Source organism: Ictalurus punctatus, chromosome 7 (genome assembly GCF_001660625.3).
Source record: "Ictalurus punctatus breed USDA103 chromosome 7, Coco_2.0, whole genome shotgun sequence".
Classification (NCBI taxonomy): domain Eukaryota; kingdom Metazoa; phylum Chordata; class Actinopteri; order Siluriformes; family Ictaluridae; genus Ictalurus; species Ictalurus punctatus.
In genome coordinates, this window is record NC_030422.2 from 229,044 (window position 1) to 252,696 (window position 23,653).

General features: G+C 42.2%; 1 protein-coding gene across 1 annotated transcript in view; it reads left to right on the forward strand.

Moving 5' to 3' along the window:
- lamc1 (laminin, gamma 1) overlaps positions 1–19,406 on the forward strand; it is a 74,415-nt gene extending 55,009 nt beyond the window's left edge. The window contains exons 5-28 of the mRNA XM_017471361.3: positions 2,039–2,227; positions 2,326–2,443; positions 4,675–4,773; positions 7,118–7,254; positions 7,339–7,461; positions 7,741–7,930; positions 8,148–8,260; positions 8,421–8,642; positions 8,752–8,940; positions 9,045–9,287; positions 10,141–10,294; positions 10,379–10,521; positions 10,619–10,797; positions 11,808–11,961; positions 12,063–12,268; positions 12,384–12,463; positions 13,182–13,319; positions 13,399–13,543; positions 13,681–13,830; positions 14,526–14,640; positions 15,674–15,873; positions 15,961–16,119; positions 17,030–17,129; positions 17,217–19,406. Coding sequence (XP_017326850.1) covers positions 2,039–2,227; positions 2,326–2,443; positions 4,675–4,773; positions 7,118–7,254; positions 7,339–7,461; positions 7,741–7,930; positions 8,148–8,260; positions 8,421–8,642; positions 8,752–8,940; positions 9,045–9,287; positions 10,141–10,294; positions 10,379–10,521; positions 10,619–10,797; positions 11,808–11,961; positions 12,063–12,268; positions 12,384–12,463; positions 13,182–13,319; positions 13,399–13,543; positions 13,681–13,830; positions 14,526–14,640; positions 15,674–15,873; positions 15,961–16,119; positions 17,030–17,129; positions 17,217–17,473 — 3,803 coding nt within the window. The 3' untranslated portion in view covers positions 17,474–19,406. The remainder of the gene's footprint in view (positions 1–2,038; positions 2,228–2,325; positions 2,444–4,674; positions 4,774–7,117; positions 7,255–7,338; positions 7,462–7,740; positions 7,931–8,147; positions 8,261–8,420; positions 8,643–8,751; positions 8,941–9,044; positions 9,288–10,140; positions 10,295–10,378; positions 10,522–10,618; positions 10,798–11,807; positions 11,962–12,062; positions 12,269–12,383; positions 12,464–13,181; positions 13,320–13,398; positions 13,544–13,680; positions 13,831–14,525; positions 14,641–15,673; positions 15,874–15,960; positions 16,120–17,029; positions 17,130–17,216) is intronic.
- Positions 19,407–23,653: the final 4,247 nt, after the last annotated feature.

Consider the following 23,653-nt stretch of genomic DNA (forward strand, 5'->3'; position numbering starts at 1 on the left):
TGATATGGTGGTGATATGGTGGTGATATGGTGGCGTTATAGTGGTGATAGTGATGGTGGCGTTATAGTGGTGATATAGTGGTGATATGGTGGCGATATAGTGGTGATATGGTGGCGTTATAGTGGTGATATAGTGATGGTGGTGATATGGTGGCGTTATAGTGGTGATATAGTGATGGTGGTGATATGGTGGCGATATAGTGGTGATATGGTGGCGTTAGAGTGGTGATATAGTGATGGTGGTGATATAGTGGTGATATGGTGGCGTTATAGTGGTGATATAGTGATGGTGGTGATATAGTGGCGATATGGTGGCGTTAGAGTGGTGATATAGTGATGGTGGTGATATAGTGGTGATATGGTGGCGTTATAGTGGTGATATAGTGATGGTGGTGATATAGTGGCGATATGGTGGCGTTAGAGTGGTGATATAGTGATGGTGGTGATATAGTGGTGATATGGTGGCAATATAGTGGTGATATGGTGGCGTTAGAGTGGTGATATAGTGATGGTGGTGATATAGTGGTGATATAGTGATGGTGGCGATATAGTGGTGATATGGTGGCGTTAGAGTGGCATATAGTGACGTTATGGTGGTGGTGATATAGTGGCATTATAGTGGTGACATAGCTGTGACAATCATAGTATTGACATTATAGAAGCATTTTGGAGGCATATAGTGGTGTTATAATATCAATATAAGCAACTATAATGCCTCTAAAATGTTATCATTATGACATAGTGGCATACAGTCACATACTGTTGTAATGGCTTTATTGTGATGTTATAGTGGCGTTATAATGGCTTTACGGTCATGTTATAGTGATGATGTTATAGTGGCATTAAATTGAGGTTATAGTGACTTTTTAGTGGTGATGTTATAGAGGCTTTATACTGGTGACAGTGACATTATAGTAGCATGTGTGGTATTCTAGTGTCATGGTGACATTGTGAAATCATAATAGTGACATAGTAGCATTATAGAGGCATATAGTGATATAGTGGTGTTATAATGACATTGTGATGTTATAGTGCCATGTAGTGACATTGTAGTGGTTATAGTGATTTTATAGTGGCACACAGTGATAGGTTGCCATTATAGTGGCATTATAATGACTTTTAATGAAGTTTTAGTGACATAGTGGCGTGTCAAAGACATTATAGTGGCATACTGACGATGTAGTGGCGTTACTGTGGTGTTATAGTGATATAGTAGGGGCACTATTCTGGCATTATTGTGATTTTATAGGTGCAGCATTAAAGTGGCATTGTAGTGGCATTACAGTGAAGACATAGCGGTATTATTGTGGTGTTACAGTGAGAAACTGGCATTATAGTGACGTTATAGTGGCCTTATAGCGCAGTGGAAACCGATAATCAATTTATTTTGCTTATGTCCATACGATTTCCTGCTTTTACTCCCATAAAATCCTTTACAGTCATGGAATGAGGAGGTAAATGGACAGTTAATGCTTTAAAAAAATGTTTTTTATTTAACTGGCCATACAAGCAGGCATTTCCTAGAAATGCATGACTAATGCACACATGTGAGCATGGAGTGTCCTAGAGCACAGTGCTCCCACACCCTGTCTCTCGCCTCCTCTCTCTGTCTCTGTCTGTCTCTGTCTGTCTCTCTCTCTCTCTCTCTCTCTGTCTCTCTGTCTCTCTCTCTGTCTCTGTCTCTCTCTCTCTCTCTCTCTCTCTCTCTCTCTCTCTCTCTCTCTCTCTCTCTCTCTCTCTCTCTCTCTCTCTCTCTCTCTCTCTCAGAGGAAGCCTGCTTATCTCCAAGCAGCTCCTTCTCCTTTCACATCACTGCGTTCATCAGGATGCACAAACTCCTGACTGATCCTGGAACAGTGGTATTATTCTGTGATATAAATGAAATTGTTCCGCGTTCGTGACACACATACGACGCTTATGCTAGAATTTCCACATTAATTACCTGTGACGTTTCACTTTATTTATTGCCTGAAAAGGTGCGAGATTTCAGGAATCCTTATTTCTTTTGTGTAAACCTTGAACGCGAACGTGTGTTTCAGCATGCAACTGCAACGGCAAGAGTGGCGAATGCTACTTCGACCAGGCTCTGTACCGCGCCACGGGTCACGGAGGTCACTGCCGCAACTGCGCCGACAACACGGATGGACCCAACTGCGAGCGCTGCCTGGACAACTACTACAGAGTGGGTCCAGGCCAGCGCTGCCTGCCCTGCAGCTGTAACCCTGTTGGTGAGGGATGACACAGGACTGTGTGTATGTGTTTGAGAGAGAAAGAGAGAGAGAACGTCTGAGCGTGTGCCTTTTCTTCTCTCTCTTCCCCTCTTCAGGTTCTCAAAGCACTCAGTGTGACAACACAGGTCGTTGTAGCTGCAAACCGGGTGTCATGGGAGATAAGTGTGACCGCTGCCAGCCCGGATTCCACTCGCTGACCGAGGCAGGCTGCAGGTACACTTTAACCCTTTACCGCATGGTGTTGCCATATGGCAACAATGAATTTATCTCCATTGTTGGATAATAATATAAAACTATTATTTTCCTGTTTAACTGGAAAAAATGGGCTTTAACTTTGACATGACATTAAAAAAAAAAATGCCGTGTCACATGACCAGGAAGCACTTTCTTTTCTGCACTCACAGGGCATGGTCATCAAAGGGTTCTCAAAATAGGATTAATTTAATCATTTAGGCAAAGCTACTTAAAGGAAAACTTGAAACACGATCTGAGTAAACATTTACATTTTTTTGTCATTTAAACAAGTTTGTATATTTTGAGTATTTTGTTAAGTGAAATGTAGTGTATGTGCGTTCATGAATTCAAACAGGCCTACACAGCAGGAGAAGACACTAGGCTTCTCTTATAGTATTTATTCATTATTTTTCACATTCAAAGTAAGAAAATCTGTTGTAATTTCAGACATTTTCAGAATTTTATGTTTCAAGAGAAAGAATGAAGAATTCATGAACTTTGTACAACTGTAATTCCTTTCTCGAAGGCAAAAAAACTCTAGTCGGGAAAATGCCATAATCGGAAATGTAATCTCATACATTTTGTGTTACTTCTGACTGTATCATACTTTCCACTGCTGGCTCAAATTTAGCCTATTACCTGAAGAAACTTAAAAATTCAACATAGAAGCAAATACTCACGTCTGTAAACCCAGTTGGAGATAGAAAAAAAGACACCAGCCGTGAGTGAGAAGAAGCAAGGGTCCAGATTTATTGGTTCCGTTCCACCACAAGAGATCCACACCGATGAGTATTCTCAGAAGCGATCTGACACCTGGAGCTCAAGCTCCGGTATTTATACTGTATTTACACAGTAAATAACCAATATATCTTAGAAAGACTATGATATCAATACCAATAGGGTTAAAAAAGAGCTCATCTACATTACCATGATGTTTTGAAAGAGGCCTTTCCAATTTACCAGTAGAACTGAAAGTGGGAGAGAGACAAAACAATTTCGAGAGACCTTGGTCTCACGGGTAGGGGGGGCAACTTGACTCACTCAGCTACCCTTATAAATGGCTCCTCATGGTTCTCTCTTAAAATTAAGGCCCTCATTTACACCACGCCTGACCCTTCCTCGCGAGACAAGAATCTTCCCCATCTGAATTATGAGTAAGTTTCTTTTACATTTTTCTGTATTTCTGGTTTATAATTTACTTTCATATTTGCTCTATATCTCTATTTTATATATAGTTATACTGCTTATATATCACTATAAGCAATATGATATCATTATATTATTCTTCTAATATCCTACATATCCTACTACTCCTTTTTATTATTCTTATAAAGTTATAATGTTATGTGTGTGTTTGTTATGTCTGCACGCCCGTCCTTGACTGTGTAAGAGTGTGTGTGTTAGCTATGTGTGTGCGTTTCTCTTTCTCTGTGACTAATAAACCATAGTGTGTTAATCTTAAAATGTGAATCCAATTCGTCAATATCCGCCTAATACCGCTTCTGCTTCTGTGTGTCTAGGTGCCTGTCTTTTTTCATTCTCTCCTTTGCTGGAGGGGGTGGACTTGGATCTAAACACACATTATCAGCTTGCGCATCTCACTGCTGGCATCATGGTGCTACTTAACGTTCTTCGCAGCATCCCCTCTGGAAATGGAAATGCGGGGTCCCCCCCTTCTCAGATACAGAATCCACCACGTGAATGTGTGTAGTGACGCCTCTACACAGACAGACCCTCCGCCTGACCCTCCCTCCAGCTCCCAGTCCGAGGACGACACCGCCTTCTCTGATCTGGGCTCTGACCACTCTTCCCTCTCCTCACCTGTCAGTCCGCCGTACTCTCAGCGGTCTCCTTATTTCACCCTTGCTGACTATCCGATGTCCCCAGGACACACCCCATTTTCTTCCCCCTACCGCTCTCCTCAAGATTACGCACCCACCAGTCCTGTGAATTTTCAATAAAATTACATATTACTCATACTAGATCTCCCTCGTGTTTATTTCATGTCACAACACCACCGTTACACATTCTTGCCGTACAGCAACACTTTACAATGTACCAGTTCTAATTCTAGTGTTTCTTGTCTCCTTTTCTCTCTTGTTCGTTTTTTTTCTCTCTCTTCCTGGAAGATCATATTTGCAGATCCATTTTAGTCAGTGGCTGTAAATTCTTGCCCTGTAACGTCTCTCTTTCATTCTGCTCCTCCACAGCCCCTGCTCCTGCCACCCTGCCGGAAGCACACAGGAGTGCGATGTCAATACAGGACGCTGCCAGTGCAAGGAAAACGTGGACGGCTTCAGCTGTGACAGGTCAGCTCTCTCTCGGTCTCTCTGTGTGGACAGGGACATGCCGCAGTGCTGACGCACGGCGTCAAGAAAAAGGGCCTCCAGTTCACATTGTTCTCAAATTAGATACCAGCAGCTCGTGTCCCAGTACGAACAAGTCATCCACATGTTATAAAGATTCCCAGCAAAGTCCGCTTTAAACACGTCTCTGAGGAAATGTGCTTTTAATCAGCTGTCGGTTATTAAAAGCTTTCAGAGGTTTACTCGTTTTGGAAAGTCCCTCTGTGTGTGTGTGTGTGTGTGTGTGTGTGTGTGTGGGACGGGACGACAGACAGACAGCTAATTGGGGAAGTATGTGTGAGAGACAGAATTAGGATTAGTGTTGGAGGCAGGAAAAAAATAGCGCAGAGATAGGAGCAACCGCCCTGAGCACTGCCATGTAGGGCCTTCAGACAGGCCAGCTTACCCCACCGCAGCACTAACTATACACTCCATCCCCTTTATATATACATGCATACATCCACATTTTCAGTAGGAGACTGTATTCCTTAACATGAATACGTCTTTAAAACACAAACGGCCTGCTCTTCGTTGGAGTGAATGACAGATGTAAACAGAATTCAATTCTAAATATGTAAATAAGTAAACATGCAGTTAAGCAGTGTTGGATTTTTTTTGTGTTTCTGTGGAAGGAAGTGCAACAGCACCACCGAATGGTATTGAGAAGTGAGGCTGAGGCTGATTTCCTTTTAGCCCATAAAGACTATACATTTAGGCAGCCTGTAGACAACTAATAACGGAGCCTCAGTGTCTTGTTCTAAAATGCAACGAGCAGTTGGGTAGAAATAAATGTTGCTTACATTGTTGCATATACAATAATATAGAAACACTCTAAAAATAAAGGTTATATTTTTATTTATATATATATATATTAGCGATGCACCGAATGTTCGGCAACCAAAATAATTCGGCCGAAAATAGCAAAAAAAGCATTTTCGGTGTTCAGCCGAATAAGTGTAAAAGCCGAATAAATTTGACCGAACAGTGGCGTGTTTGATGACGCAACCAAATAGCCTGGCAACCAGAGTGAGACGCCAGTGTCACGACCTCGATGAGGGAGCGTGTGGATCCGTAATACGTGCGTTTGTTTTGTTTCTGTCAAGTCGCGAGACGTAAGGGAGTAGAGTACGGAAAAGACGTATTTATTTCCGGGCAGGCAGAAAAATCCCATATCTACTCTAACACTCGGCGAGGTGTACAGGGACGCGAGCGGTACATATCCCCAATATAATCAGCCGTATATAACCCAATAGAACCAGTTTCTGCACTCTTGTCAATGCACTTTTTAATGCACTTTTTATTTGTAGGCTACAGAGTGTTCCATTCTTTCAGCAGTCAGTTATAGGCCGAACATAGGGTATTCAAGGGGCTCAGAGATGACCACATCACAATATTTTTATTTACTCATTTATTTATTTAAAGTTATATTGTGCCTTGTTGGTAGCCTGTGCCTGCTGGAATGAAAAAAAATGTTCAGTGTTAAATAAATATTTTGAAATTGTAGTTTTTGTCATTTATTTTTTTTCTTTGAAAAGCAAGACAAAATAGTAAAAAGCACATTTTGACTATTTAATTTATGCAGTGGTGAAAAAAATGGCAAAATAAATGGAAAAAACACAAAAAAATGTGTTCGGTTTCGGCCTTCAGACAAGTTTTTCATTATATTCAGTTTTGGCTTCAGCCAAGAATTTTCATTTCGTGCATCCCTTATTTATTTTTATATATATATATATATCCTCCCTGATTACACAGAGTGGGCTGATACTCCTTCAGTCCATGTCACTGACATGTCCAAAGCACGTCATCAGTAGAAGGCACACGTGAAATACATGAAACGATTATTTGCTCCGTCTTATTATTCAAAGTAAACGCAGTATGACTCCAGTGGACCATTATGGACTTGAAATGAGGAGTGCAGCTCAAGCCCCTTTGTGTGCGATTCTGTAGACTGTTGAGCGAAGAGCAGCTCCGATGCGAGACTTGGACAGACCTGTCCTTTCGTTCATGCACCAGTAAGCTGTTTATTAGTTACTAGCAGTGCTGTGTGATCAGATTGTCTGGGAGTTGAAATAATGAGATAATAACTAGAAATAATGACATCCCCTCGCCGCTCCCTCTTACAAGCTTTCAGTTTCCGTACAGTCCGAGGCTCGATGTTTGGAAATGGGCGAATTGGGCGCCGAGAACCTACGTAGCTAACGACGAGCTCTGTTTAAACTTTTAGCTGCGTTGTTTAGCTAAGTCATCTTTGGGTTCCTGGATGTTCGGTAGATCTTAACTAACAGCCCGTGATTTGCACACTACTCAGGTGTAAGCTCGGCTTCTTCAACCTGGACCCTCAGAATCCTCAGGGATGCACGCCATGCTTCTGCTTCCACCATTCCACTGTGTGCGAGAGTGCAGAAGGCTACAGCGTACACACCGTCACGTCCACCTTCGATCGAGGTGAGTCTCGCACACACGTTTGAGAGATCATGTGCGTGTAGCTGTGCTTTGCCGATAAACGCGTCGTGTTTTCCATGTCGTCAGGTGACGAAGGCTGGACGGGTCAGCAGAGAGATGGCTCCAGCGTGCCAGTGCAGTGGTCTCCGAGCTCTCATGAGATCTCGCTTGTTTCTGAAGACTACTTCCCCATCTACTTTGTGGCTCCAGGTATGGCTGCATGTACGATACATGGTATACAATACAAACAAATGATTGTGATTAACAAATGATCGGCGTTTATATACTTATTGCACAGGAGGAGGAGTTTTCAGTTCAGTTTGGCCTAGGAAAGCGTTTACTCCCAGCTTTACTAAATGATTTGATAAACAAGGCCCAATATTGGAGCTCTAGCCTCAGTCCAGAATTTGGAACTACATGCTAAGTGATGTGTGGCAGAGAGGACAGAGTGTCTGTGCTAACTGGTTAATGCATTACTTATTCCCGTAGAGAAATTTTTGGGGAACCACGTCCTGAGCTACGGTCAGAACCTGACCCTCAGCTTCCGGGTGGATCGGCGTGACACTCGTCTTTCAGCCGAGGACGTGGTGCTGGAGGGGGCAGGACTCCGCGTCGCTGTGCCCCTCATCGCTCAGGGAAACGCTTACCCCGGAGACCAAATGCAGACCTTTGTGTTCAGGTAAGCTGACGTCAGGACGGCCGCGCTCGTGTTCAGGTCAGAGTAAAATAACAATGCAGCCATCTGGAACGCTATTAAGGAAAAAAGATATCGAAAAGAAATGAAAGCGTTAACGTTTCAAATCGGACGATTCCATGAACGTACGGGTCCTGACGATATTCCCATCAGTCCGCGACATTAAAGGAGTTTTAAATAATACGCGTGTTGTCTTTGACAGGCTCCATCACACCTCAGTCTCTACCTGGAGTCCAGAGCTTGAGCACGGAAAGTTCCAGAAGCTTCTCCACAACCTTACTTCCATCAAGATCCGTGGAACCTACAGCGAGAGAAGTATGCTTCTGCATTTTTAACAGTAGCCATGTCTCGAGGCAGCTTTACAGAAACGCAGATGTAGATTTAGATTCCTAATGACCAAGCCACAAGTGTCAGCGGCAAGGGAAATCGCCCACCCTTGATGGAGCCTAATCTAAACTAATCTATTGGCGTCCAGGTGCCGGATATCTGGATAATGTGTCTTTGGTGACTGCGCGGCGAGGACATGGGGATCCAGCGCGCTGGGTGGAGAAGTGTTCGTGTCCTCCCGGCTACGAGGGCCAGCACTGCGGGAGGTGCTCTCTTGGATACAGGAGGAGCCGACCAGAGCTGGGTCAATTCAGCCCCTGTGAAACCTGCAACTGCAATGGCCACAGCGACACCTGTGACTCTGTAACAGGTCACTCACGTTCATAACACGTTCATACCTACAGTGTGTCTGTCTGTCTGTTTATATAGTCGTGGCGTTATTCGGCCATGCTCTCACACCGTCTTTCTCTCTTTTACAGGAATGTGTAACTGCGAGGACAACACATCTGGCATGAGCTGCGAGAGGTGTAAGGATGGTTTCTATGGCGACGCCACGGTGGGCTCTTCTTCGGACTGTAAACCGTGCCCGTGTCCTGCAGGCGCCTCCTGCGCAGTCGTGCCCAAAACCAAAGAGGTGGTGTGCACCAATTGTCCGCTCGGCACCACAGGTCCGTTCCTGAATCTGCTCAAGCTCAAATCTTACTTCTGCTACTGTTTCCGTGTTCGATTATCATTCCTATCGATCGTAATTGTGTCTCGTGTCTGTACCTAGGGAAACGGTGTGAGCTGTGCGACGACGGGTTCTTCGGAAACGGAAACGGGAACGGGAACGGGAAGATGTGCCGGGCGTGTAATTGCAACAACAACATCGACCCCAACGCTGTGGGGAACTGCGACCGCGAAAGTGGCGAGTGCCTCAAGTGCATCTACAACACCGACGGCTTTTTCTGCGATCGCTGCAAGGACGGTTTCTATGGCAACGCCTTGGCTAGCAACCAGGCCGAAAAGTGCAAACGTGAGTACCTCCTTCCAGGACCACCGCAGAGTAAACGCACACAAGTATGCTGTTTGTTCACCGTCCCACTGCGTCATCTCTGGTTCTTAGCTAAACTGTAGTGTAATTACAGCTGGCCCAACTTCCTGTGTTTATGCACAGTGCATCAACTGCACTACATCCTATTGGCATATTTTACTATTCTGTTTCACTTGTTTTCTTTACACAACACTTTAAAGCATTATTATTATTATTATTATTATTATTATTATTATTATTAGGGGGCCAAGCACCAAAGGTGCATAGACACCCTATTGTTATTTTACGTCTTCCTCTCCTTCTTCATAGGGTGTCTATGGCATCCCATCTGGTAAAAAAAAAAAAAAAAAAGTTGTGAAATTCAGCACACCTATTGGGGAGGGTCAAAGAAACATTCTAACCAAATTTGGGCCTAGCGCCACCATCTGGTCAAGTTTAGCACTAATCTGGATGCATGTTTATGGTCATAACTTTAGAACCACGTGTCCAAAATTGAAAAGCCAGACATTCAATGCACGAGTTCAGCGCGCCCTATGAGCCTACATCACTTTACACCTAATTAGATTTTCCACCATCTTGAAAATTGTCAAAATTATGTTCAATTGCCACCAGATTTGGCATACGTCACCTTCAGACCAATCCGGACAGAAATTTTCAAAAGAACGATGATATTCCAAAAGGTTTGCCCGTAATGAGCCAACAAGCCTGCCGGCGAAGACGTTGCCAGGAGGTGCACTATGTTATGATAAAAATCAGTCAGACTAATGCATTACTTGCAGTGCTGACCATATCAGAGCAGGACTTTTGACCCTTCCTCTCCTGTTCACCTCTGTAGCTTGTTCGTGCAATCGGTACGGCACGGTGAACGGCCAGACGGCCTGCATGCAGGTAACGGGGCAGTGCGAGTGTCTCCCTCACGTCGTCAACCGAGACTGCAGCGCCTGTGAGCCCGGCTATTACAACCTGCAGAGCGGAAAAGGCTGCCAACGGTACTTGATGCACATTACAGTAACGACACCGCTGATTTCGTTTTGACGTGATTGATTTGCCATTTTAAACGATTGGTCTTTCAGGTGCAACTGCAACCCCATTGGCTCCACTAACGGCCAGTGCGACGTTGTGAGTGGACAGTGCGAGTGTCAGCCCGGGGTCACAGGTCAGCACTGCGAGCGCTGTGAAGTCAACTTCTTCGGCTTCAGCTCGTCCGGATGCAAACGTAAGAGACTCGATTAAGATTTCATTACGGGTGCACGGGTGTGTTTCTATCTTTAGCGGAAGTCCCCATCATCTTGCCCCTCTGTCTCTTCTCGCAGCCTGCGACTGCGACCCCGAGGGCTCCCGGGCGGCTCAGTGCAGAGACGACGGCCGCTGCGAGTGTCGCCCCGGCTTCGTCGGTAGTCGCTGTGATATGTGCGAGGAGAACTACTTCTACAACCGCTCCATTTCTGGCTGCCAACAGTGTCCCAACTGCTACAGTCTCGTCAGGAACAAGGTAAGAGCAGTCCAACGCTACAGAGAAGGCTTTTATATTATTTAGGTCGCAGGTGTCTAACTTGAATACATAATATTGAAATGATCTATACTACCTACCTACCTACAACTCCAAATTTTGAGCTATTATTTTTGCTAATTCATCAACAAATCTAGTTACTAATTCGTATGCCTCAAACACCCTTAAAACATACTTCTGTCGAAGATTTCAAACATTTGACCTCGCTGTGACCTTGACGCTGTATAGATCAATTCCAAAATTTGCAGAGATAATTCCATACAAATCCTACGATCGCTCCAACCCCTCGTTCTCAAGAAGACAAAAAGTCATGCAAAGTGGCGGAGGAATAAAAAGTGATCAGTTCAGTGATCAGAAGCACGTGCCTTGCACATTTGTGCAGTTTCTCAGGCTCAGATTCCTGTTCCTGGCTGACAGGAGTGGAACCCGATCCAGCCCTCCGCTGTTCTGCTTTTCTGCTCAACACGGTTGTAAAGAGTGGTTTTTGGAGTTAATGTAGTCTCCCTGTCAGCTCAAACCAGTCTGATCAGCAAGATGTTTCCACTCGCTCTTACTGATGTAAACTCTACAGGCATACAAACCCCAGGAGATCAGATGTGCATCACGCCATAAAGTAGAACCAGGAACAAAATCCATTCTAGCACTCGCTCGTATTGCAAAATGGTGACGTCTCGTGTTTCCAATCCCCTGCCCGTGCAACACCACATGGTGGCTGAACACGCTTTGAAAGCGTAAGTAAGCTAACCCATGCTCATGTTTGGCTAGGACAGATTTCCTTTCCACACAGAGAGCATGATCAGGTCTTCTCCTGAATTCCTGGCCATATTGGTCAGATTTTAATATTTTTTAGTTTGTTTTGATCTTTTAACGTTCCGACCACAAAAGATCATGCTATGGTAGACCGCAAAAAACTACTGTTAATAGTAAATATTGTACAACGCCTCTGTTGTAGCCGCTGCAGCGAACGTGTGCTCTCTCCGTTTGTCCCGCAGGTGAACCAGCAGAGACAGAAGCTCCACGACCTGCAGAATCTGATCGACAACTTGGGCAGCCAGGACACGGTGAGCGACAAAGCCTTCGAAGACCGCCTCAAAGAGGCTGAGAAAACCATCATGGATTTACTAAAGGAGGCTCAGGCCAGCAAAGGTACCGCCTACCTTAGACGCCAGCATACAGTCTCGCTCTTGTACTGTTCCGCATGATTTTCCAGCATGTTGCTCACGCGTGTGTCTTTCTAACCTCCACAGAGGTGGACAAAGACCTCTTAGATCGCCTTAAGAGCATCAACAACACGCTGACGACGCAGTGGAACCGGCTGCAGAACATCAGGAACACGGTGGAAGACACCGGAAACCTGGCGGATAAGGCTCGCAGCCGAGTGCGCGAGACTGAAAAAATCATCGAGCGGGCTAGAGAGGAGCTGGACAAGGCGAAGCATGCCTTCAGCAAAGTGGTGGGTTGTTGTAGAAGACGGCACGTTTAATAGAGTTGACGTTTACCGTTACTTTGGACTAACGTGATGACATGAGTGTGTTGGAGAGTAATGAATGTGTTTTTCTTCTCACCAGGATTTCAAAATTCCCACGACTACTGGAGATCCGAACAACTTGACGCTCCTGGCTGAGGAGGCTCGCAATTTGGCAGAGAAGTAAGATTTAAAGATAGTAATTATTGCCCTATTTCAATTGGACTCGATTTATATGGGGAAGTGAAGTCATGGAATTATTTATTCCCGGGATTAGTAAACAATTTTATGAACTGCATGCATCTGGAAAGTTTATCTTAAATTTTTTAAAGAAATGACCAGTAGACATAACTGCAGCTAATATACACACACCGGCCACTTTAACGTTCTTTCGTGCAATTATCCAATCAGCCAAACATCACCTGCGATGCTTTTCTCCTTACCGTGGTTGTAAAGAGTGATTAGTTCCGGTCAGTTGACTTACTTTCAGCTCGGACAAGTCTAATCATTCTCCTCTGATTTCTCACTGGATTGTTGTCGGTTTTTTTGGTTTTTGTTTCTGTGTAAACCCTACAGACACAGCCTCACAGAGATCTTTTATATCTGATTGACATGTCAGTAAAGATTTTTTTATATCCTGTGGGATAATTATAAAGGCCCTCTAGTTATATTGGATGTATATCTTATTTACTTTAATATATATATATATATATAAGTGCAGTACATTTTCATGGTACAGTCAGTACTGTTTATTTGTTTTCTGATAAAGTTCAGCAGTATTTCAGTTCTGTTATGTTTTCATTCAGTATCAGTTTGAAAAACTATCGGTCGACTAGTCGGTTTTCGGAGCGGACCGCCCCAGGGTAGCACTTTAGTTGACCGGTTTTATTCCTCTACATAGGCACAAGACAGACGCGGATCAGATTGAGAAGATCGCGAAAGACGCCAACGACACGTCGACTAAGGCCTACAACCTGCTGATGAAGACTCTGGACGGCGAGAACAAGATCAACAAGGACATCGATGACCTGAACAAGAAGTGCGTGTCTTTCGAGTAAGAGAGTTGCCACCCTGTACATGCAGTACACTTCATGAACTGTAAACGAACTCTTCCGCAGGTACAATGAGGTAAAGGATCTGGCGAAGAACCTGGAGAAACAGGCCACTAAAGTACGAGCTGAAGCAGAAGAAGCAGGAGACAAGGCTATGAAGATCTACGCAAACCTGACCAGCCTGCCTCCGTTTGATATCAAATCACTAGAGGTAGAGATTTTTTAAAAGATTTTAGAGTGTAAAATCAACTCCACGTACTCCTCAGAACATGAACATAATCCAAGTATTGAGGTACGTAATACTGTACTTCACGAAAATGACTAAATGAACAACCATTGTGCTTTTAGGACGAAGCCAATAAAATCAAGAAGGAGGCATCGGACCTGGATAAGCTTATCGATAAAACCGAGAGGGAATACAATGATCTAAGAGAAGACTTGCGAAGCAAGGAAAATGAAGTCCGCAGACTGCTGGAGAAGGGGAAGACTGAGCAACAGGTGCTTTTCTTTTTTTATATATATATATATATATAATATACACACACACACACACTCAGCTGTGCTCCCGCTATTGTATGAATACATTCAGTTTGGTGTATTAGTGATAATTGGTGTTTAAGCAAGCAACATTTCCTTCCGTTTCTTCATAATGGCCCCATTTGTTTGTTTACAAACCGACGTGCAGGCTTAGAGATTGTTTAATGAGCTTCGTTACACAGTTATTCGAGAGAATGAAGGCCAGGCTGCAGGGAGGTCCAGATTTAAAAGTGATGAAAGATGAGAAAGATGATGAATCTTTTAGTCCACAGCCTCGTCCTGTTCTAACTGGGTGAAATGTCACGCTAATGAAAGAGCTGATCCCTGAGCACACACTTTATAGTAAGAAAACGACACTGTGTGGATACACACCCAGGCTTTGTAAAGTGATCCTGGCAGATTCGATCAAAGGAGATGGCGTACATTTTGCCGCTTGTACATTATTTTATTTTATGCACTTCTTTGGATGTTGCCTGTGCATCTAATTACAGTAATTCAAACACAGAAAAGAGCTCGGTGAAATCGCTTTAGTTCAAGTGGTAAATAATTGCACGGCTGAATGAAGTTTCCATCCCTTCTTTTTTTTTTTCCCCTTTCTTTTTTTTTTTTTTTTCTTGCCCACTCACGTTTCTCTACTTTCACTTCGTGCTGCTCAGACAGCGGATCAGTTGCTGGCACGGGCAGACGCAGCCAAGGCCCTGGCAGAGGATGCAGCAAAGAAAGGCCTGTCCACATACCAGGAGGCAAAGGACATTCTCAACAACCTCCGAGGTAAATGAGGTTTGCAGATGCTGAATGTGTTTGTTCGTTTGTTGGTTGTTGTTTTGTTTTGTTTTTTAAAGAAAAAATATATATATACTTATTTATTTTAATTGAGTTGAAAATGCCAGAAGAAATCCAACTTATCCTGTGTACATTTCAAACACAAAACAGTCAGCTGGTGTAGAGCGCCACCTGTTGCCTGCACTCTGTAACAGTCACATGATGGATGGATGGATAGATCTTTACAAAGAACTACCAATATATATATCAATATAATGAAAGTATCAAAAAAAATTCTGTAGTATTAGACTGAAATGTTACTTTTATTTATTATATACACTGCCAGTCAAAAGTTTGTGGACACTTGACTGATGCGTTTCTCATGATGTTAAAAATCTTTAGATCTGATGGTGTGTGATTAAACGTGTGAAATCGGTGTCGAAGACACAAAATATCATTGTGCCGACGCAGTCATTTCTTTCAAAAAAAATTTTTTTTTTAAATGGTGAAATATTCGGAACAGCAGGAGATAAGAGTCCGGCGTCGGCGTGAACTCCTTTAATACTGTTTAAAAATCATCTCGGGAAATTCCTCAAGGAAATCTGGTGAATGCGTACAATACGAGAATACTTTTCTGGAAATTCTCGGCAAAAACTGTGTTTACTTTGAAGACGCTGAAATATTAAATTATTTTGATTGATTTTTGGATTTTTAATTTTTTTTTTATCATCGCAACATAATTCCCATCGTTCCATTTGTGTTACTCCAGAGTTTTAAACCCTGGCCTTTGCAGAAACACTTATCATAGACATAAGTAGCACAGCTGGTCAGAAACAGACCCTCAGTCCCAGCTATTATTGTTCAAATTTGCTTGGAGTATCAGGTCTTGTTTCAGGTCACATGCAGCGCCTGTAGTCATATCATAATCTCCGAATCCCTTCTTATATAATAAAAACTTGGATCTTGTTGAAAACGTTCCTCTCGTGGGAGTGCAGTGTTTGATTTTTGTCATTATACCCATGTTGCTCACGCCTCTATGCAGACTTCGATAGAAGAGTGAACGACAACAAGACCACCGCGGAAGAGGCGTTGAAACGAATCCCACAAATCAACGCGACAATCAATGCAGCCAATGAGAAGACTCGGCAGGCTGAGACGGCCCTCGGCAACGCGGCGGCCGACGCCAAAGAGGCCAAGTCCAAAGCAGAGGAAGCCGAGAAAATCGCTAGCAATGTCCAGAAGGTATCCGCAAATAGTCCGACGGGGCAGAGTGAATGCTCGAGGGCGCTAAGTAACACACGGTAACCACTTTCACGTTCTCCCGCGCAGGGTTCTGCTAAAACCAAAGCAGATGCAGAAAAGGCCTTTGACGACACGATGAAGCTGGACGGCGAGGTGAAGGACATGATGAAGCAGCTGGCAGAGGCAGAGACCGAGCTGGAGAAGAAGAAAGAAGACGCAATGCAGGACATGATGATGGCTTCTATGGTAAATACAGAGTGGTGTTTGCTATTGGATTGGCTTGTGCGTGCCGTAGATGGATAACAGAGTAAGGAATATATAACACCACCTTACTGGTCACCAAAGCGACCGTGAAGCGTCACAGCAGCATACAAATAACAACAATCAGTCTGATTCATAATATAATTCGTTCCTTTTACCTTTTCTTTTTGATCTAGACACTCTGGGTTCTACAGTTTGCCACGTTCACAGTGGAATAATCTGCTCTTAAAAGTAACGTATGCACTATCACCGTATTAATGGTTCTTTAAAAACGTTTAAAGGATACGGCACAACCATAACCGTTCCCTAAAGGAGGCCATCCCATGAAGTCAGTCACGGGGTTATGAGCGGGGATTAGTCAGGGAATCAAGAGACGAAGAATAATTCTCCTCCCACCACCATGCTTCACTGTGAGGACGCTGAGAACAGTATTAACAACCATTTAAAAACCTCCACGCTGGCGGGGAAAATCAAAGCGAAACTTGATTACGAAATCTTTATTATTTTACGTGTATGTATGTGTGTCCTTAATTTTTGTTCTAACAGTTGGACGCTAATTGTTCTTTCTTATTTTATTTCGATGATCTGTCCGTATTTATGTTGTTAGGGTGGATTGAGTGGCTGTGAGGAAAGGCGGCACACTGAGCCCAAAATAACCTAAGAAAACGAACAGCCCCTGCTGAAAAACTAAGATTGCTGTAGTATGATTTAGGGACTCAGAATCCAACCTATCTGTGTATGACAGTCAGATACAGAAGGGATAAGAACGACTGACAGGTGGTAACGATACACGTTAGATCATACTCCCAGGACTAACGGTGAAACTGTGACAGTCCTACAGTCCTAGCACACACAGTAACCGTCATGTCCACCACCATGTCCGTCTCGTCCACAGGCATCAGACAACGCGAAGGAAGCAGAAGAAAACGCCCGCAAAGCCAAAAACTCCGTCCGCACCGTGCTCAACGCAATCACAGACTTACTCGGCCAGCTAGGTGAGCTCAGAATTCATTACTGTCTGCATTCACTGCGTGTGTCCTGGAAAAGATTTTCTGTTCCAATCCTGTGCTCTGATCATGCAGGCAACATTGACAAGGTGGATCTGAGTAAGCTGGACCAGATCGACCGATCGCTGAAGGAGGCCAAGGAGAAAATGGCAGGCAGCGACTTGGACAGGAAGCTGAAGGAGCTGAACGACATGGCCAAGGGCCAGGAGGATATGATCAGCGATTACGACCGGCAGATCCGCGAGATCCGCGCCGACATCGCCAACCTCAACGACATCAAGAACACTCTGCCGAACGGCTGCTTCAACACGCCATCCCTCGAGCGGCCTTAACCTCTCCCCTCATCCTCTCCTCCCTCCATCTCCACCACTTCTCGTCTCTACCACACCTGTCGTCATCTAACATTTGGGGCGAGATGCCATCCTTTACCAAAATCTCACTGTGTTTTTTTTTTTTTGTTTTGTTTTGTTTTGTTTTTTGTCTTGTTTGTTTTAGCTGTGTTTTCTTATCAGTGAAGCCACATTTTTATTTTATTTTAAACTCGACAATTCAGACATTAGCAGCTTTTTTTATTACCAGATATTCAATCATACTACCGTGTGAAAAGACAGGCTTGGAGAGGTGTCTTCTTGAGGTCACCTCCAGAACTTTTATTCCTCCTCCATCCTGCCTTCAATCCCAGTGCCATGCAGTCATGTCGGTTTGCTTGGAGAATTAAGTGATTTCTTTTTGTTTTCTCCCCCCCCCCCCCTCCATCACATTACTTTATAACGCCATCTATTTACCATTTGGTTCAGAAAACGGACAGTGAAGGAATCTTATTTGCTGTTTTCTTTGTAATCTGCCTCTTCTCTCTCTCTCTCTCTCTCTCTCTCTCTCTCTCTCTCTCTCTCTCTCTCTCTCTCAGTTATAGAAGCCTACTATCAGCGGCCGTGCAGAGAGAGTTAGTAACACACACTACAGTACAGTATTCAGCTCATCTCGTCTTGTCTCACGAGCGTATCCAGCTCACGTTCAGCTCAGTGATCTAAACACGTTTCACACAGTTCTTTAACACTACGTTTAACGCCATCGTCTTCTATAAAAGCTGCTGCTTACTTATTGCCAATCTCGCGTTCACGTTTTTATTTTCAAGGCGGAAAAAAAAATTCAACACTATGCAACTTTGTACATTTGCGTAGCAAGACCTATCTGATACACTGGTGCTAATAATTATTTCAAATGTTATATTTTTGTGTGAATGTTTTTTTTTTTTTTTTTAATTATTATGATGATATAGAGTGAGGATTTTTTTTGTGTAAATATATTCTTAAATGTTTCAGGAATGGCTGATTTTTTTGGTTTTTTTAAACTACACCACCACCCTGCCAGCTGTAGGTTATTTCACCTAAGAGAAAATCAGCTAAAATCTCCACCTCCATAATATATAAATCTATATATAAGACCTGTGGTATAATATGCTTGCTTGTATACATGGCTAATTTTTTTTTTTCCCCAGTCGCCTTATAGCGCTGCCATTTATGCTAAATTGTGTTTAATTCTCAGCGGGTGGTTAATAAATAAAAACAAGATATAACGCTTTTGTACAAAGAACACTCCCTTAACTAAAACTGTCCAAATGTGTACAATATGTCTAACATTTCAAAAAGTGTTTTGACAGAAAGCTGGTCATTTGACTAGTTTCGCAGATATGACGGTGTCTTGTGCCTTAACTGCTGGAGAAGATCATCAGCCCACCCAATCCACAATTTATACACTATTTTTTAATTATCATTATTTTTTTTATAAGGATGTAATCAGAAAATGTGCACACACTATGCGATTCTTGTTGTCGCTAGATTTAAAGAAGCAGGAAGAGTATTAAGCACTCCACTACAGATATGGTTTCTCAGAGTCTCTAATGGCCTCGACACTCCTCCTTTATGTATCTTACCTGGTGAATTTATCCAGAACATTTCCTCGAAACCTCTCGCCTTACCAATGTGGACACGAGTGCAACATGTACACAATTATGTATACAGCAGTATTTCTAATTTATAATGTATCAAGTATTTTTTAAAGCTGTTCTTCAGTATATGGGTGTGTGTTGCACGGTCTTTAAGTTGGTTTCCTGCTTTAATCTGTTGATCTTCAAGGCACTCTTCACACACACACACACACACACACACACACTTGAAAGGGCCTGAGAAACTCCAGCTTGTCACCCATTTGCCTGTTAAATCGAGTTATAACATTTGAATAATAAACAGTGGTTACTTCCAGACATGATAATGTGTGACCATGGTCATTTAATGTGAACCATTTAATTGTGACTCACCGAGTCGTCTAGACGGCACTGATTCACCTTTCACGAATCAGACCTTAAGTATACAACAGTTAAACCATAAATCATTAGATTTGTAGGAACGCAAATGCGTTTTGAATATTGAAAGCGTATTACTCATGGCCTATAATCTAATAAAACTTTTGATTTTCCTAGTACAGTTTGTGTGATCAATATAGTTTGCAAAATTAATACAAATGGGGGGGGGGGGGGGGGGGTGATCGCATAAATACCCTAATATGCACCCCGATTAGTGTGAACCCCATAAACCCGTCATCATTAGATATCACGTAATTAGTTCAATGGAGTCGAGTTGTATGCAATTAAATTATGATCTCATTATAAATGCACCTGTGCCTCGAAGGCTCCAGGGTTTGTTAGAGAAAATACCTAAACAAACAGCATCCTGAACACCAAAACAAGTCCTGGACAAAGTTTGATAAAAGAAAAAAAAAGACTAGATGAAGGACAAGATGGACTGACTTAATTTCTGATTTATTTACTAGTTTAGTAACTTGATTACTGGTCGACTGACTTGCTTATTGACTTTCTGAAGTATGTACTTACTGACTGACCTACTGTTTTACTTACTTACTAAATAACTTAATGACTTACTTTATTGATCCCAAGGGGAAAATTTGAAACATCCCATACTTTTAACATCCTTATGAAATCCGTTATTTAAAAATGCGACAAATTTGGCCCAACCCTAACTCTGCCTAGATGAGGCTATCCACCAAAAATCAGTGACCGGGTAATGAGAAGCAACCAAGAGGGCGTCTATGAAGGAGCTGGAGAGCTCCACAGCTCAGCTGGGAGAAGCTGTTCACAGGATAACTAAATCCAGAAAGCTGGACTTCATGGAAGAGTGGTGAGACACATGAAATCCTGTTTGATGAAGGCATGTTGGAGACTCGGGGAGATAAAAATAAAAAGAAGATGGAAAAGGTGCTCTGGTCTGACTGAACATTTTGGTCTTGGCAAAAAGTTCTACATTTCTCAGAAACCCAATACTGTTCAACACGGACAGAACACCATCCTCACAGTGAATGGTGGTGGGAGCATCATGTTGAGCATTACCCTTGGCCTCTTGATTGACTAATCTCCTCTTGACCCAATCACTGACTTTTGGTGTATGGCCTCTTTTAGGAATGTTTATGGTTGTGCCATTTTCTTTAAATTTGTTTGAATAGCAGATTTAATGGTGCTGTGAGGGATGTTCAAAGTTTGGGATGATTTTTTAACCAAACCCTGAATGATGTTTGTTTTGATAGCTCCTTACTATTCATAATGCTGTTTGTTTAGAGATGTTCAATAACTCTATATAAGAGGTGTATTCATCTTGAGATCACGTGTAATGGCTTTGGAATGTTTATGCCAGTTAATAAGTGAAACGAGCTGGATGGGTCACCGGATTTGGCTAGTTTCATTATAGCAGATACAAATTCGGACTTGCAGCTGTATTATTCGTTCATAGAATCACTGGTGTTAAGAATTAATCATGATGAGCTGCATGTTCTAATCTCTGACTCAGCAGGTATGGTAGGCTTGTCATTCGGGTGACTGGCCAAAGGCTTTGTTTCTACTGAACTGAGCGGATCTCTATGCTGAAGCCTGTAACACGCATCATAAGGACCATCATTGTTCCATTTTTGGTCTCTGCAGACTGTGCACCACTTATTTCCCCCAAGTTATTTGCATGCATTAAAATAAAGGGCCTTCTTTAACATGCTAGGGAGTCATTCTGGCTTTAAAGCATGCATAACAATGTCCCTGTTCAAATTGCCATGAAAATCTTTGGCATTTAGACTATAAAAAGTATAATCAAATTCATCATGTGATACATGGAATGTTGAATGTTCTGACATTTGAGTAAGCCTTATTCACACAGAAGGCCTAAAAACCTGACATGGTATTAATCGAGAAATAATTCTACTTCATTCAAGTTTACTAATTCTTCAACATCCATTTTAGACAGGTTGTTTCATGTATAAGTATTCCTTTATCACCGTTAGAACACAAATAGTGAATCGTACAGGCTAAATCACGCATGTTTAAGCAGGGTGTGGTATTGATAGGATAGACGTACGCAGGATGTGACTTGGGACACATCATGAGTGTAGTGTGTGTGTGTGTGTGTGTGTGTGTGTGTGTGTGTTTGAGGTCAAGTTCAGGTAGGGCATGGTGTGTGCAAACCAAGCAGGGCGTGGCTGTGTGTATGTGTTTGGGTAGGCTTGGAAACCTCTGACTCAGCCCATGTCTAAAGTACTTTGATGTTGTGTGACACTCAGGGTGTAGCTTTTAGTACATGGTTATGAAATCACAGCCTTGAGGTGCTGTTTTTTTTTTTTTTTTTTTTTTTTTTTTAAACCTCACCCAGCTGGAATTTCTTTCCTTGCTGCAAGCTATGTCTTTATCCCAACTAGCTGGCAACTTTCCCTCATCTCCCACATAATTCTAGGTGTGGCTATGCCATCTATATATAATAAAACTACATAACAATAGGCATTACAGTCGGTGTTCAGGTAGAAATGATTTGTGCCATTTACAAAATCTAATGATAAACCGTGTTTGCACACTTTGCTTTTTCATGGAAATGAATCAGTGCCATCAGTGCATTTATCAGCTTGGATATCTTTCCAGCGTGTTTCAGCTCTTTTCCTTCTGTTGTTATGAATCCTACTTCTGTGAGGACTTTCTAAAACACTTATCATAAAAAAAGATTAAGTGGCTTAGTATAGCATAACAACAACCAAACCACACCCAATCTCTCTCGCACACTTTCCTTGTCATACTCCGTCCATTCCGTCATAATCACTATCCACTGTAATTACAATACAACAATATAACATTCTTAAAATGGCTAACTATGCATAATTTTTGAATCGGTGGTGTAGAAACATCTCAATGTATTAATTAACTACTGACTATTATGAAAATGCATCACCCCATAAACTAAATAAAAAGCAGTTTTTCTAATTATAAAATTTACCATAAACAGCTTAACACTGCTTAATGTAACAGTGCTTAAATTATAAGCACTGTCTATTATATAAAATGCAAATGAATGACCCCAAATATAAATATCATGATTTGATGTTACTTGGTTGTTGTTTTCAAGCATTTTACAAGCTTTTAGCTTTAGAATGTGCCCTGTTTTTCCTCAGAGAAATGTCCACTCATTTCAAATTTATAACTTTTCATGGCAATTCAATTCGTTTTAGCGTTTACAAGAACATGGTATGTATAACAGCATTTTTGGTATATAAGTATATATACAATTTCTTAGAGGAATGAATTCATTGGAACGTACCAGAGTATTGCAGTGTTATGAATTAACTGTACCAGGTTTTTGTGCTTTTACAATATTGACAACATTTCATTAATTGGAGCATTTCCTTCCTCAGTGGTTCTTCGGTTTGTCTCTGAATAGGTTAACCCTTCAAGGCCATAAGTAGAACCCTTTCTGAAAAGATTCCTGGAATAACCCCATCCCTACTACAAAAAAACAACAACAACAAAAAAAAAAAACTCAAATTAGACCAACTACCAGCTGCCAAAACAGAGTCTGATCTGCTCGAGCTGGTAGATCATGTTTGCCAGATTGTCATTTATATTCCAGCTTCCTTATTACTTGACCAAAGTGATCAATAAATGTTGGAGATTTTCTAATTTCTGATAAATAAACCTTCTAAAATGTAACTGCAAAGATGGTCTACAAGTTTGACTAGCTCAGTGTGTGTTCTGACAGATGATAGCTAAAGTTGGTCAGACTAAAGATTAGATGGTCAGAATGAAGTTGTGTCCCAAATGACGCACTATACACTGTGCACGCCGCTGTGTAATTAAAGCTGCGACAGTTGAGTGCATGAAGTGTCCAACATTCCACACTTTGTTTTTTCGCTTTATTAAGTGCATCATCCGGGTATTTAAAGTGTACTTTTTCTATATGGAATTTTTCGGTGTGAACACACTACTATTTAGACTACAAAATGGCATAGAATAGTGCATATGTACACTAATTGGGATGCACCTATAAACTGGATTTTTCATTAAGCTAAGAGCGTAAACCAGCCGTAGAACTTTTGAGCAGCACATTAAAAACCGTGTATTTCAGTTTTACACTATTAGTAAAAAAATAATAAAAATAAATCTATATAACTGTAGCTTTCTTTGTCACTGAGGTGGT